Source organism: Hevea brasiliensis, chromosome 17 (assembly GCF_030052815.1).
Source record: "Hevea brasiliensis isolate MT/VB/25A 57/8 chromosome 17, ASM3005281v1, whole genome shotgun sequence".
Classification (NCBI taxonomy): domain Eukaryota; kingdom Viridiplantae; phylum Streptophyta; class Magnoliopsida; order Malpighiales; family Euphorbiaceae; genus Hevea; species Hevea brasiliensis.
Window position 1 is genome coordinate 2,002,427 of NC_079509.1, and position 16,044 is coordinate 2,018,470.

At 36.2% G+C, this 16,044-nt stretch overlaps 3 protein-coding genes, 1 long non-coding RNA gene and 1 pseudogene across 10 annotated transcripts; 2 read left to right on the forward strand and 3 right to left on the reverse strand.

Annotated features, from left to right (window-relative positions):
• Positions 1-37: 37 nt before the first annotated feature.
• On the reverse strand, positions 38-4,994 carry LOC110639164 (uncharacterized). 7 transcript variants are annotated; one of them, XM_021790002.2, is made up of 7 exons: positions 4,472-4,994; positions 3,554-3,686; positions 2,314-2,390; positions 1,230-1,270; positions 404-529; positions 256-312; positions 38-176 (listed from the first exon to the last, which is right to left on the reverse strand). In XM_021790002.2, exons 1-6 carry the CDS (start codon positions 4,533-4,535, stop codon positions 289-291), a joined length of 465 nt encoding a protein of 154 aa, XP_021645694.1. In that variant the 5' UTR covers positions 4,536-4,994; the 3' UTR covers positions 38-176; positions 256-288. The 7 variants fall into 7 exon arrangements, 2 of the variants coding, with proteins under 2 accessions (XP_021645694.1, XP_021645686.1); XM_021789994.2 differs by having other exon boundaries at positions 3,554-3,719; XR_009145457.1 differs by lacking the exon at positions 38-176 and having other exon boundaries at positions 281-312; positions 404-2,046; positions 2,314-3,457; positions 4,472-4,989.
• Positions 4,995-5,324: 330 nt separating this feature from the next.
• Positions 5,325-6,516, forward strand: LOC110639204 (cytochrome c-type biogenesis protein CcmE homolog, mitochondrial). Its single transcript, XM_021790060.2, has one exon. It carries the CDS (start codon positions 5,493-5,495, stop codon positions 6,279-6,281), a length of 789 nt encoding a protein of 262 aa, XP_021645752.1. The 5' UTR covers positions 5,325-5,492; the 3' UTR covers positions 6,282-6,516.
• Positions 6,517-8,773: 2,257 nt separating this feature from the next.
• LOC110639211 (putative F-box/LRR-repeat protein At5g38386) lies at positions 8,774-11,483 on the reverse strand (annotated as a pseudogene).
• Positions 11,484-11,546: 63 nt separating this feature from the next.
• Positions 11,547-14,633, forward strand: LOC110639219 (zinc finger A20 and AN1 domain-containing stress-associated protein 8). The gene is made up of 3 exons (XM_021790077.2): positions 11,547-11,712; positions 11,864-11,918; positions 13,669-14,633. The coding sequence occupies exon 3, from the start codon at positions 13,681-13,683 to the stop codon at positions 14,197-14,199; it is 519 nt and encodes a 172-aa protein (XP_021645769.1). The 5' UTR covers positions 11,547-11,712; positions 11,864-11,918; positions 13,669-13,680; the 3' UTR covers positions 14,200-14,633.
• A 426-nt stretch (positions 14,634-15,059) lies between these two features.
• LOC131175361 (uncharacterized) lies at positions 15,060-15,669 on the reverse strand. Its single transcript, XR_009145460.1, has 2 exons — positions 15,306-15,669; positions 15,060-15,224 (listed from the first exon to the last, which is right to left on the reverse strand). It is a non-coding gene; the product is annotated as an uncharacterized LOC131175361 (long non-coding RNA).
• Positions 15,670-16,044: the final 375 nt, after the last annotated feature.

Here is a 16,044-nt window from a genome sequence, read left to right on the forward strand (position 1 = left end):
TCAATCGTAGAAATAGAATCAGAGGATTGAACCAATGACCATTGACCAAGTTTGTTAACACGTAGACATGCAAGCCATACCAAGGAATACAGCCTTAACTGCTTGCTTCTGACCGGCATAATCAAAAGCCAATGGCAGCATTTCATGCAAGTTGAGGAAAGCCATCACTTCACCAACTGCCAATTTGAATAAATTAGTAGAGAGAAATGTTAATAAATTAATTTTCCCTAATCATTTGAGATGCTGAGTGCAAACCTGATCCTAGCAGACCCTTGAGAATTTCGGGACTTAAATTGCTTGGAAATAGACATGCTGCAGCCAAGAGGAAATAAATTCTCAATCGACAGAATAAAATGGCATTCTGTACTTTGGCATTAAATGCAACAAAAAGCAGTGGACGTACCTGCAAGGACAACACCAAGTGGTTCTGCAAAACCAGAAAGCATTGGCAATTTGAATGCCTGCCACTTGCTGAGATCGGTATATAAATCAGCCAGTTGGATATCTTCTCAATATAATAAATCCTAATCTGTTGAGATGCATGCACAAAATTGCTGTTAATATTAATGGAAGGAAAACTTTAGCCACATAACATAGGCCATTAACAGATCTCAACACCTCAGTCGTTGAACCCTTAGGCATGTGATAATAGTGCTGAAGCCAAAAACTGCTGAAAATACATACCAAATTACACCACATTAACAACACAATGTTTTGTGCAACAACTGCAGGAAAAAGAGTGAATGGAGTTGATTCAGCCTGGACCAGTAATGTTGGCTTTATTTGAAAGACTGCCTTTCTTTAGGATTTAAATACTTTGGGAGCCAAAAGGAGGATTTCTACTCAAATTCTATTGCTAACATGGCCAACAGTTAGCAGTACTTCGTCATAAATCCTATAAATTTTAAATAATGTCACATGCATCATTTCTACAAAGAAAAGGGTGGTTGTTTTCACTATCTTTGTCTCCATCCTTACCAGCACAACACTTGTGCAACAAAATCATCTTCAGCATTCCACCACAGCAACACCCTATATTGCCATCTCTACAGCAGAATGTCAACATGGAAACTATATTGACCTCCACCTCTTCACTTCTTATTTCCAATAAAGTACCATTAAAGCTACTTTCACATGAAACATGTTTTTGGTCTATGCTTTTTATGGTATAGAAGATTCATCAGTAATTTAGAAGGATTAACACTAACAATTTGCCCAGGAATTCTCACCTTTGTGTAGCAAAATAAACAGGCAGTGCAACAGCAACACCCTGTACATATGAACACAAAAAAGTTAGGACAACAGGGAAAATTTTCACTATGTAGTTATTTATCTATCAGAAGAATTACTTTTCTGTGCAAACAGTGAAATGCAATATTCAGTGAGCTTATATTAAATAAAAAAATTCCTGTCTTAATTTTCTGAACATTGCAGAGAGCAAGAACTTGCAAGAACTAACAACATAAATTAAAAGGGCATACTAAACATTCCAATGCACAAAAAAGGCCACATTAAGGATCTGAGAAAGCGTACCTCTGGAATATTGTGCAAAGCAATGGCCAATAAACCATTAGCATTAATTAGAAGTTTATAAACATTAACATAAATTTCGAATAAACCATGAGACGTGATTGAAAGACCCTTGTAATTATACATGAAGTATTTGGTGAATTGTTTGACGGTGACAGTGCAGAAAGAGGCAAATTCTTGGAAGAGCTAGGTTGAAAAACCAGAAAAGTAACAGATCTGGTACTTTCTGCATGTGAAATGAAAAATGTGCAGTGTAGAAATTGGAACACAGCAACTCCTTGATTTCATAAAGTATATAATTCAACCTCATAATAAACAGGTAGGTCTCCATATTAAACCCAACATAAAATGGCTCAATTTTCTATTTTCAATGCATCAACCTTGGGAATAAACAATTCAATATTGGCTAACATAAAATTCATCCAGTATTTTGACAGCAGTACAAACAAGGCAGAGGCTACCTCAATCAAAACAAGGAACACTGCCATTCCCTCTGGAAATTGTGCAAACTTACCCCTACAATTCATAAAACCAAAAGTTCATTCCAATTGGATTAATTTATGAACTTTTTTATAATAACAGTAATAAAGTAACCAACTCTAAAAATTGGAATTTGTTTTAAATGCCATCCAACTAGTGACATTCCACCATTATGGACGCTATACAATATAGTTCTTTCTTCCATTATATGAATTCCCTAAACCATATACTAATTTATCTGACGTTATGGTGGGTTTGACACAGTGAAAATATAAAATCAGAGACAAGACAAAGTAATCGTACCTATAGCTGTAATAATCCCACTGAACATAACTTGGACACGATGCTTTTTCATGATGTCCTCTCTCTGTCCCACTTGTCTGCTCCAACACACAACATCAAATCATCAAAACAGCTTTAATATCCCGACACATAAAAAAGCAGCCAACATTAGCTTGAGTAATGGAACACATAAGGATTATGAGAGCAGATAATCAGAAAACCTTTTGTTTTTAATATCCGAACCCAGGATAAGTGTTCAGGGACAAAACCTTGCTACAATAGTAAAGAATACAACATCTCCAAAAAAACTGCTCCAAGAAGAAATTAAAAATAAAGAATAAAAAAGACTTAAAAAATAACATCTTACTGGAAATGTGTTGAATACAAAAACTTGAAAGATATTGCTAACCCAAAGGTTTCCTTTTAAGAAGCCAATTGAGTTCATAACTATGATGACTCGACCCAGGACCGATGAAGGCGGGGAGTGGCATAAGACAGTAAACTCCCGACAAGCTTTTAGGATGGCGAGACTACCTAGGGTAGTGGAATCGAATAATATATGGAAAACTAATCACTAGAGGTAGGTGCATTTTAGTGGAACGGCGTGGAGAGTTGGAAGAACTCTGGGATTAAGTGGGTTAAGCGTGCTCACATGAGAGAAATACTAGGATGAGTGATTTTCTGGAAATGTGCTTTGGCTCATATGCTCAACATTAGAACTGTGACAAAACCCTGCACAATGAGGTCTAGACAATGTTACTGCAAAGAGAGAGAGATAGAGGGACAGAGAGAAAAACTAATATCAAGTTTATATCGTCCCTGGTAACTCTATTCTTTAATCAGTTCCCAGCACTTTTGGATAAGGAAATTCAACATAAGCAGGAATCGGCAAGACATGGTAAGCAAGAAAATATGAGAAAAAAAAAAAAGAACTTCATCAGTAACTATCCATTCAAGATTGGTGCTGCATTCACAAGTAGCATTATGTCCTTCTCAGTAACAGTGATTCATGACAAGATGAAGAAACAAAGAAACGAAAGGAAAGAGAAACCAGTTTCCGCCTTGGATGGATATAGAGGGTTCTACCTCTCAGAGTCACGTGTAAACGCCCATGCATCTTTAAATTGGAAGCCTGATTAAAAATTACAAAAATTGCACCCGTTTCCTAGCCCAAAAGTTACAATTAGATTACAGAGCAAGACCTAATCTTGAACCAGGCTTATCAAATTAGAGAGGTATGAAGCAAGCAGAAAATCAGTACCCAAAAAACAAGTTCAGATAGTTTTGATAACATATTCCATAGAATGCAAGTTTCTCATCTGAATAAAAGAGCTGTCCTTTAATGTCAAAGATTTTCTGATTCCTCCCATGCACTTCATATGGCGTGCTCATGACTGTTTGCATTAGAACATAAAATGTATATGGATCTATTTGAAAACAAAAGCAATTATAAAATCTCAATTAGCCAATCAAGAGTCAGAAAGGCTGTTAATTTAGCAAGTTATGAATATAAAATATTAATGTATTAAACTCATAACAAAGTATGCAGTGATAAGAAAAGTTTATTCAATAACATATTTTTGAATTTCTAACATTAGAACATTTTTTTTCTCAGCCATAACGCTAATCACCAAATTTGTGAACATTAGACCACCAACTGGAGTACTAAAACCGACCAAAAGCGAGAGAGCAATCATCAGAATGTCCATGAAGATGCCCTCTCTCAGACCAAAAATCAGGTGATTTTTATTGATGGGTTCTATAGGCTTGTCTGTTTAGACAGCTATAAATTCCAACGAGGGTTGGAGAAAAAAAAAAAAAAAAAAAGACCAATAAGGGAGTAACATATAAAACTTGCTTTCCCTGAGAGAGGACAAATCAACGATTATAAAGAAATAAATGATCTGAGAAACACTTGAAATGAATTGATTATCTCACCGTATACTAAACTAAAAAGAAAGTTTATTTGACCTCATCTCTTTATCTTATCTAAAACACGATACCAGCGGGTGCCCATAAACAACAACGACAAAAAAGTAGATAACAACGAAATTACGTCAAAAATAGTCTTCAAGAAATCCTTTAAATTTTCAAATAAAAAGAAAAATTCCTGAACTAAACCATTAAAACAAAAGAATTTCCTTTTAACAAAAAAAAAAAAGAACAATTCGTAGCTGACCTATAGAAGTGCCCAATCCGCCCACAAGAGAAAGAGCGAGAGCTACCACAACTTGAGAATCCATTGAGATAAAAACGCGAAAATGGTGTAGTTTAGCGGGTAAACAGGGACAAATTGATTGAATTTTAAAAGAGCTCTGGTTCACTGAGGAAGTGATTGAATAGAGTATATATGTATAGACACTACTGAAGAAGAAGAAGAAGAAGAAGAGAGTATAAAACTAGAAACAGTTGAAAAAAAGGAATGGTGAGAACCTCCACGAAATGAATAGGCAACCCAGTGTATGGGATTACTTTACTTCCTCCGCCGTCCCTTATTCTTATACGGTTATACCTAACTTTCTACTCTAATTTCCGTATGAGTATGCCATCGCGGAGATCGCATGACTTTACATATGGCGAACGACTTGTCATTTCTAAAGTGACTGAAATGTTTGGTCACTCACAAAACGTGCAGTCGTATGCCAATTATTGCCCACGACCCATCCAATTTACCATTTTCCTTTTGGAAAAATAAAACGTATACACTTAATATAAAATTGAGAAACTATTAGATGCAGTGAGCACTTCATCCCTCATAATTACATAAATTTATTTTTATATTAAAAATAATTTATTTTTTTATAAAAAAATATCAAAAACAATATTTAAAGTGTATTTAATAATTAACTCTTAAAATTTTTTTTTTTTTTAAATTAACCCTTAAAATTTTATTAAAACATCTCGTCTCATATAACTCGCATACTCCACGTGGAACACCGAATGAGCATTTACTCACATAGTATGCAGCTGAAATGGCCAACTGATTTGTCGTTTTCCGTAGGATCAGCTTGTGAAAGGCAGTTTCTCTCTTTGGCAAAAAAAAAAAAAAAGAAAGGCAGTTTCTTTGTGTGGGAACTGTAATTTGGCAGCAACCCTCCTTGAATCTTCGATTAGCCGCCATAATTTCGCTTCCTTACAAAACCTCTACTTTTTCCACGTTCGCTCAGAACTTTTCCATCGCTTTTTCCCGAGAAACAAAGATGGCCTTTCGCTCCTCCCTCTTACGCCTCAGATCGCATCTCCTCTGCACCACCAGCAGCAGCAGCAGCAGGTTTTTCCAGTCTAATTCTCCAATCCTATCCACCATCAAATCTGAACGTTTGCTTCTCTTCCCTCTTTCAGATCTCCATGCAATCTCTATGGAATTTCCCTCACTCGCCGGTCTCCGATTCTTCTCCACCGCCCGACGTCACCCTACCCGGCCGAAGAACGTCGACATAGGGGCCCGAGCCCGTCAACTCCAAACACGCCGCCTCTGGACCTATGCTTTGACGTTCAGTTGCATCGCGGGTTTTATCGTTATCGTTTTAAACAACTTTCAAGATCAATTAGTGTTTTACGTGACCCCAACAGATGCCATGGAAAAATACAAAGCGAACCCACAAAAGAGCAAATTCAGATTAGGTGGTTTAGTTCTCGAAGGAAGCGTGGTTCAACCCGTTTCTTCGCCTGAAATGGAGTTTGTAATTACAGATTTGGTCACTGATATTTTGGTCCGGTATCAGGGATCGCTGCCCGACTTGTTTAGAGAAGGGCATTCGGTGGTGGTCGAAGGGTTTGTGAAACCATTCACGGAGGAGTTAAGGAAGGAGGTGGGAGCGAGAAGCGTTTCAGGGAAAGCTAGGAGCGGGAAGTGTTACTTCTCTGCTACGGAGGTTTTGGCTAAGCATGATGAGAAGTATATGCCTAAGGAGGTGGCGGCGGCAATTGAAAAGAATAAACAGCGAATTGAAGCTGGTGAAGGAAGAGAAGAGGAACATGTAAACTAATTGGTACTATTCTAATTTTGATTAATTGATTCTATTCTATAGTTGAAGGCAGAGGATTGACGGCTACAATTTGAATTTTTATAATTTAGTGACATTTGGTTTTTGAGATACACATTTATATGAAGCAGGAGGAATGATTGATTATAATTGGCTAGTTGAATTTTGTTCTTCACAATTGTTCAGGCAATACTCATTGGTTTTGAGCGAGAGATAATTCGATCATTTGACGCTACTACTATTCTTGTTTTTTGATGTTGTAATTTCACATTCATTCATGAGTTGACCTTATAATTAATTTGAGTAAGGAATAATTCCACTGAGGAATATACATGTAGATTAATGAATCTGCCACAGATTTTGAAAACTTTTGCAATATCTTTTGGAAGGAAATTATAGAAATTTCATATTTGTTTTATGGAAATGATTCGAATTGTGTTTTTGTGTATGATTGATTTGAGATGTGGAATGGATTGATAAAGGATGATTGGGGATTCATTTGGCGGATTTAGCAACTAAAGTTTTTCTTACCAGGGAAAAGGTTTTAATACGAAGAACTTGAGGCTTTTTGTTAATTTTGATCTTTTGATTCCTAATTGCCATGTTCACTTACTTCCACTACAATATCCATACATTCACTTGGCCATTTTTTATCATCAGACTGGAATGTGGTGTTAATAGATCAGCACACTTTTTTCACTAAAGGATGGTGAAACCATGTTTAGAAAAAGCAAGAGAACAAAAGTACATGCTTAGTTTCAGGAAATAGGCATTTAATTAACCTATCAACAGAATTGTGATTCACCTTTGTCATTCAATTTTCTGTTTTAGTCGATCTACAAACTTCTGTATAACTTTTAGCTTCCATGTTGTTAATTGCCTACATTTTCTCTATTATTATGAGTGTGTGTCAAAAATTGAATTTTGCTGACATCAAGAAAAGCAATTTGTAACTTTCCTTATTTTTCCCCTTTTTCTTTCTGGATTTCAGATATAGGTGGCTAGGTTTTCATAATCTTTAGGATGAGCATTAGTTGTTTTTAACATGTTATATGTGCTTATATTGGGAGAGATGAATTAGAGTGCTTTGTGGGAGTCTAGCAATGATTGGCTCTGTATCATTTAGACCCCAGAATGATGAATGTTACTCAGGAATATGCAGGGTGTTTCTAGGAAGTTGATGAGAATGAGATGAGAATATTACTTCCCAGCTGCTGAGGTTGTGGCTAACTCGCTGAGGGTAGCATCCAACTTTTCTCTTGTTGCTGAGTCGTCTTGCTTTGCTGGAGTGCTTGTCGTCTAAAATTCAAAAGATAGGGAGCTTGTCCACATCCAGCTTTTGTCCATCATATCATAGCTCATTGATATGTCATAAGTAATGAGGACTAAAACTAGGTGCAGTAAACCCCTTTTGTGGGACCAGGAACTCTCTCTCTTGGGTGCAGTAAATCCCTTTTTCTGTCATGTAGAACCTAATGCAACTCTGCAAAGCTTTACTTTCTTGGGTTTCCATGAGCTGATAGAATACTAGCTGTTTTTGGTCCTTGATAGCCCTTCAAACTTTGCTTTCTTTTCTCCTTTGGCTCTTCTATTCCTGGAAAGAAGGTTTTTGTATTGAGATATGTGTAAGATCTTCCTCTAACCCTCTATATCTAGGTTTTGCCATTCCCCTTTGAGGGGAATATTTTTAATTTTGGCAGTCTCTACAGTATACCTATCTCCAGATTTTGCTCCCCTGCAGATGTGGTTCTTAAGCTTCAGAGGCGAGATGGAGTTAGAACTTCTTAACGACCCTTGGCTCAACCCACTTAAAGACTAAGAAGACTTCTCTACTGCCAATTTCTTTGCTGTGTTGAGTCACTTGAGGGTTGCTTCGCAGCCATCATCAATTTACAGATGATCATGAAAATTTAGTCCAGCCTATTTGGTGCTCGAGTTGTCCTACCGCATTCCACATTCTTAAAATGTATACAAGTGAATCCTATCTCTCTGCATTGCCAAGGATTGACTTGATCCCTAGTAACGCAATTATATGACTATTTATAACTTGTTTTTTATGCTGTTTCCCTTGGATTTTCATATAAGCTTCTTATCATATAAAGAATCCTGTTTTTCCATGCGATGTACGGGAAACAATTCACTATCACATCTTTGAACCGCATGACCTCCGGCTCCTGCCCCCCTGCATTTTTCCCAGAATTACCGTAAAGGCTCTGTATAAAGCTCAAACATCAATGGCTATCCAGGGAGGATTCTCCTTTCATATTTACCCACTACTGCAGAGTGGGTCTAATCTGGCAGGCATCTTTCCTTGTTTCATACATTCTTTTTGGATCCACATTAAAAAGAAGAGGCCAATAGAGAAGGCAATTAATTAAACACAGTGAAAGCTTTCATTTCCATGATTTATTGAACTTAACTATCTGCCTGACCCTAAATAATAATCATCCATAGGTCCCCCTGCCCAGCAAAGAAAAATTACTTCAACAAACGTCTCAACACAGAACGCATAGTAAGATTTTATCATTCGGGAAAGACTTGTATTACAATAATCAATGAATGAATGCAACATACTTTTTGAGCGTTTTATATTTGGCAAATGTATGATTGACATGTATCCCGAGTTTTTAAAACTCATTCACCCGTGACACTCACTAATTGGATTGGTGTAATACACTAGTCAAAGTATTTTTCCCATTCATTGTTGCTAATACAGTTGATCATAGCTAACTGTTTCTTCCAAAACCTCATACATATAGAGGAAACTGATATCCATTTAATAGCTTTTAAAACAATTTTAGATCATAGCACCACAAAGTCAACACCTGGAGGTATTTTTGGTCGCATCTCTTCAGCATGTTGCTTGGCCAATTGATACATCCCGGTCTCCTTGAATTTCAACTGTGATGAGCTTCTCAGATAGCATGGTGAACAAGGATCAATAATTATCTTGTCAAGCGAGATACCATTCCTGAGCAAGTGTAGGACAAGCTCAATTTCAGCAGCATGTCCTTTAAAACCAAGCACTTCCACCACCTTGGGGCATGGAAGTGTATAATCCTTTGGAACCTTGTGAAGCTCTCTAGATGACGACGAGGGAGTTTCATATGATATCTACAAAACGGAAAAGAACATTAACGAATTTTTTTGCACAACTAAAGATGTGAAATTCTAAAAATCTTGAACACTGAAACATGGTAGAAAGGAGTGTTCACCTTTAGTGTGAACCAATACAGCAAAGGGCATGCTTTTAGCAGGGAAACATAAGGAACGAGGCAAAGTTCACCAGCAGAGACTGCAGTCGTCACTTCCAAACTCCTGACATTACCTAGAATGGGAAAATTTTGGAGGAACTCGCAGAATAACTGACCAGTTTTAACAAAGAAAACGCCCATATTATACCATACTTGAAAACAGAAATGAATAGAAACAAGAAACAAAATCCCATCATACGTACATAAGAAAGTCCTACATCGAATTTCAGTGTCTGTAGCCGCAAGATATAGCGAGAAAATTGGTAAAGATTATCAATGATTGATTCACCAAATCGTCCTCCAAAGTATGACTCAACCAGATTGGGCACATTCTTAAAAGGAATGCCTATCACTAGTCCATAGTATTTAAAAGATACAAGACTCGCGGCAGAAATCTCGAGGTCCTTCAAGCTAAAGCAAGAGACTATCTCCAGGTACTGGGGGCTTGAGTAATGGACCTGAAACTCTAAGACTTACCAGACTTGTTGAATCTTCTACTCTTAATACCTCAAGAAATGGACAGCAAAATAATAGCGAGTGCTCAAGAAACTCTCCGGACACATCGACAGTATTCAAACTCAGGGTTGTCAGAGAACTAAAGCTTGAATGATTAAACAAATTTAATGCCAAGGAATAAAAACCTCTAGTGTTGATTCTTGGCGGGATACTTTGCAGGTCCAACTCAAGCCTTTTAACTCTCTTTTGCATTGCAAAATCAATCCAACTATCAATTTCATATTTGCAATCAGAGTCCATATCATAACAAATTCTTAAACCCTCTAGAGTTGGACCTTCATGTAATCTCAGAACTCGATTCACCCAACTCACAAACCTATGCCTTTCTGTGTCCAGTGACTTGCTCATCAGATTCAAATCCCACATTGTAAGTGAAGCATCAAAGACCATACCACCACTGAAAAATGTCCATAAACGTCTCCATCTGCTAGAGAAGATGGAGGTACGAATTGCTTTTTTCAGTGTCAAGCGTGACAAGATGCTCACAAGAGCATCTTCTGGTAGCTGACTAAAGTGATCCTTTGAATCATTACCACCGTTTTCGTTGCTGTTCTCTCTTGGGGGATTCTGATCTTCCCCATTATTGCCTTTCTCATCACACTAAACGCCATCACAGAATTTAAATATGAATTAAAATTTCAGAAGAATAAGAAATAAATTATTAAAAAAAAGTTTGAAAGAACAAACTTGTCTTCTCATTTCCTCACTATTAAAGCTGCGGTTGATCTTTTGTTGTTTGAAATGGAAATAATTTATAATCTGCACAAAGAAAATAAGGATTAATATAGAGCAGATAGCAAAGCAACCAAATCCATATTGAATAATATATATGTATTTATGTGATAGAACTCATCAACAAGAAAAACAATTAGAAGAGGAAATCGGCGGCAAGACAGAGCAAAGTACCTTCTCTTCCATGGTGTGAACATATGAAAACAAAGCAAATGCAAAAATTGGTCTTTCACGGTTTCTCTCCCTGATCGGATTTAGGCTGAAACATCCTCATTTAAAACCCCATCAAACATTTGACGCAGAGAGAGAGAGAGAGAGAAAGAGAGAGAGAGATATGCGTGTCGGCGTCAACAAAAAATGGGTTTGCAGAAGGAATGAAAATAAAGAGGAAGCTCAAACCTTCGAGTAGAGTGGATGGGCAATTGTACCCATGGAAACAAACACAATTAATTAAAAACAATTACAGTTAATGGCTTATCATTAACCGCAATTAATAATATTTAACCGCGCTTTCACTTTCAAGGTCAATCCAACCATGACATAAGCACATACCTGGATAATTATTGGCCCGTGAAGTTTACATCTCCTGAATCTTAAACATGGCAAAGCCGTTATTTGCTTACAGTTCCAGGACAAAACAGGAAATATATATTTGCACGCTCATCCAATAGTAATTTGACACGTCACCAATCAATAAAGATCGTTCGTTGGCAGAGGCAGACGCCTTGCCTTTTAAAAATCAAAAGGGAAAGGCAACAGATAGAAATCTTTAGAAATCTCTCTCTCTCTCTTACAGAGAAAGGAGGTCACCAAACGCCTCTCTCTCTCGCTCTCTCTCTCTCTTACAGAGAAAGGAGGTCACCAAACGCCTCTTTCTATCTCTCCCTCTTTCTCTGGCTCTGCTCTTCTCTCTCTCCCTCCTCTGCAATCTGGTACGTGTTTTCTAGGGTTAGGTTTATGATCTCTTATACCTCGATTTCCATTTTTATTGTTTTTTTTTATCTTTTTTGGGGTGTGATTTGAGTCTGTAGATTTATTTATATGTTTGTTCTATTAGATTAACGCTGGTATTTCCTGATGCAGTTTTGAGCGAAGAGATCGGTTCAAGGAATCGTTTTCAATAAGGAACAAGTTTCAGGTTTGTGTAAATATGTGTCTGTATGTGTTTTCCTGTTTGTAATTGATTTTTTTTTTTTCGAATTTTCAATTTGTAGTCTTATATTTAATTTTGCACCATGAAGAGACCGATATCAAAAAGTTAGGGTCTTTGTGACATTGTAAGAAAGCCCTGATGATTTTTTGTATGACTGGAGTTGTAACTCGTGTTGACTGGTGATTGTAGTTCAGTATAGATTTTGGCTTAGTTTTGTGATTCGATTTGGTTGTGACTTGGATCAGATTCGAGATTTGTATGAATAATTCTAAAGTTAGGATATTTACTGCATTTTATCATATAAAGTAATCCGTGACATGTATGTGACTGATTGTTGATGGATAGTGTATTATCGCATTTTATTGGTGTTAGCTTGTGTAGCGACTCAAATAGCAATTAAGTAGGCACAGTTGAGTTTGATTACAGATATAGTTGATAGGAGATATGAACTTACTAGTGTGGACTTTGTTAATGTATTGGTTCTAATTCGATAAAAGAAGACTTGATGTCCCTGGCACTTTCTAAACATGTAGCCCTAAACCGGATGGAAAGGAGGAAATGATTCATTTAGCCCAGTTAACTAGTTTGGATTTGGTTTTCTGTGGATTGGAATACTCATTGCTCCTTGGTATGCAGTGTTTGCATTTGGTTTTCAGTTTTCTATAGAGTGAAATACTTATTGCTCCTTGGCATGCAATGCCATACTATCTGGCATTCGTTTTTCAGATCCTAGTAGTGTATGGGAAATGTTAGAAAGTGGGCTTCTATCATATTTTGTCAGGAGAACTAGTTTGAAATTCATTGTTAGCTGACTAAAATTCCATCAAAATGCGCAGTAGTTGGCAATGCATTATAGAAAAAATTCTGTGAATTTTAAGTGTCAAATGATGTTTGATATGAGAGAGAGAAAAAAAATGTAAATAAGACCATAAACAGAAAAGAGTTCCATCATTATAAAGCCAAGCTACTGTTTATCTTTTCTGAATCTTATTTCCAATCATTGAATTTCAAAACTGTCACTACCACCACTAGAAACTAGCTAAGCAAATGGTCAGGTAAACAAGACCATAAACATAGGTTGAAGCCTTATACTTGTTTGTCTTGATTATGCTAGTTTATTCTTAACTTGTATCATGACGTTCTTTTCTTTTTGAATTTTTATAATAAATTTGAGTGCCTATGAATAAATTTTCACCTTTCTCACTTTTTTATTGTGTTGCATATGCACCACTATTGTGAATTATCGTTTCCTATTCTCTTGTGAGTACTACACAGCAGCCTTTGTCGATCTCACAACCAACCTCAACCATTTTAGAAATTAGAACTCAGCTCCAGTTCAATCACAACTTGTGTGAGATACAAAATTTGTGCATTTGTAAAACTTAAAGAGTTTTGGTGTGTATTTCATATGTTTAGTGCAGAAGCCACTTTTCTGCCAAAAGGTATTGAATTATGTATACCTGTCACTTTTGTTTGTATATACGTTTCTGATAATTGTGTTTGTTTGAAGAAATTGTGTTTGGAATGGGAACTTATGTTTATTACTGTCAGTTTTTATTTCATATTTCTGGTAAATATGGTGGATGTATGTGGTATGGAATTTAAGAATTGCTAAGAATCTACTTGTGAGGGTTGTTATGCATGTCTGTTAGTATTTGGACCAGGCCGTCAGACATTCTCTGACACGTTTATTTTCATAAGTGCTTGATATTCACTATTTATGGTTTCGGTGTAGGAGAGGTAAAAGATGGACCATGATGAGACAGGATGTCAAGCTCCTCCTGAACGCCCAATTTTGTGTATTAACAATTGTGGCTTCTTTGGAAGTGCAGCCACGATGAACATGTGTTCCAAATGCCATAAAGATATGCTGTTGAAACAGGAGCAGGCTAAGCTCGCTGCATCATCTGCTGGAAATTTTGTTAATGGATCATCAAGCAACAGTGTGGAACAACCTGTTGTTGTTGACACTATTGACGTTCAAGTCAACAAAGTGGAGTCAAATAGCATCTCTGTGCAGCTGTCCTGTGCTTCAGGGCTGGGGGAGAGTGTTGAGGCAAAGCCAAAGGAAGGTCCAAGCCGGTGCAGCACTTGCAAGAAACGGGTTGGTTTAACAGGGTTCAAGTGTCGATGTGGCAACTTTTTCTGTGCATCTCATCGCTACTCGGACAAACACAACTGCCCATTTGATTATCGCAATGCGGCACGTGAGGCTATAGCAAAAGCCAACCCCATTGTCAAGGCTGAGAAGCTTGATAAGATCTAGATCAAATGGGGTGAAGTTTCATGTACTGGAACTTGATGATCATTTTGTCTTTTGAGGCTTCTGAGTTGGCCAAGTATCTTAGCAGGTGTCCTTCTGTATTGTTGTGTATGGGAGAAGCAAGGCAGCATAGGACATCTCTCTGCAAAATGAAGGACTCTATATCTTGTGATTGGCGAGAGTTTATATGTTGCCTCCAGTGTTATTAAGTCTAAATCTGTGCTGGTTTGATGGACTTTGTCATGGTTAGGTTTGTACTGTGTCATCTTGTTTCATATAGCATTTCGCAGGTAGTACGTCAAAATGGCTTGTGCAATTTCTAGAAGATATATGGAAGTCATCCATGGACGCTCATGTGCGTAGCTTCGTAAATTTAAATTATGGCTTCCATGGCATTAAATTTGCTATAATTGAATCCCTTTTATGGTTTGCAATTACTACTATCTAATTTATTTCTGATTTATTAGTTTTAATCTGGTGCCTGGTACTAATTCTTCATCAAGGCTGACGTTTTAAAAAATGAGGATTAATTGCTTGCAGAAAACCCTTAGAAAGTCGAACTTCAAAAAGCATTATACCAGTGACGGTTGATAGTTGGTTCATCTTAAAAGACACTACAACTGTAGATGTGCTGATTGACTATTGAAAGCCAGAAGCTTTTTCCTTCCATTTTTCTCTCGCCTTTTTGTGTACTTACAGTTTTAACAAAGTGTACCAATTGAATTACGCCAATCACCAAACTTCTTTCGCATAAAGGATTAACATAATCATTATTTTATTCCAAGAAAAAAAAACAATTCAATTCAAAAAAACTAGAGAAACTTGAAGATCGGGGAAAGGTGCTGTAATGGGAAACCAATAAGTGCAAAGAAATTGAAACCCATACATTAATTGGAAACCAATAGCAGTCGGAACTATAACCGCCGGCAAGAGATTTCAGAAAATTAAACAACAATCATGCACACATAAAGACGCGTATATAGATAGATGCGTACACTTTTAGTTTCGATTTACAGCATAAATATTTACTGTCATCACAACAAATTCAAAGAAAAATAAAATTAAACCCATAAAAGAGAAGATAACAAAGAAGAGAAAAAAGGACTCACCTTGGTTGGAGAAACAGTGAGCGACGAGAATCTTAGAAGAGATCTCACAGGGTGAAGAACAAAAAAAAAAAAAAAATTTACAAAGCGGAAATTGCTCTTTCATCTCATCTCATATGAGATCGAGATCAGGTGTAAACTTGCTTATCAGAAGACAGGCAGACTGGCTCTTCATATAACTTTACTTTTTTTTTTTTTTTAATTATTATTATATAATATAACTTTATTTATTAAAATATAAAAAATAAATTTTAAATATAGTTTTAATAATATATTTATATTTTTATTAAATTATAATATTTAAATATATATAAATAACAATAAATTATAATAGGCAGCCAGTTGAAATTTTGATGGCAGAGTGAAACCGGTGTGGCTTCGAGGGGTCGGTGCTGCAATTCTCTTGCGAAATGATAGGCGTCGACTTTCTTGCCAGGTTCATAAGACAATATTGCCCCTTAAAAAAAATAAAGTCTAAACACATCAGTTCTTTCGTTTTTGTGTTATATTATAATTAATATTTAAATTTTTATATTTTATTACTTTATTTTTTACTCCTCTATTTTTTCTTATTATCACTAAAAGAAAATTAATATTTCATTCTTAAATTTTATCATTATGAAAATTTTTATCCTTAAGGTCTTATTATTATTATTATTATTATTATTATTAACAATAACTAACAAAAATATTCTTGACAGCGTTAATTTTAATAATAAAAATATATAATTTTTTATTTATG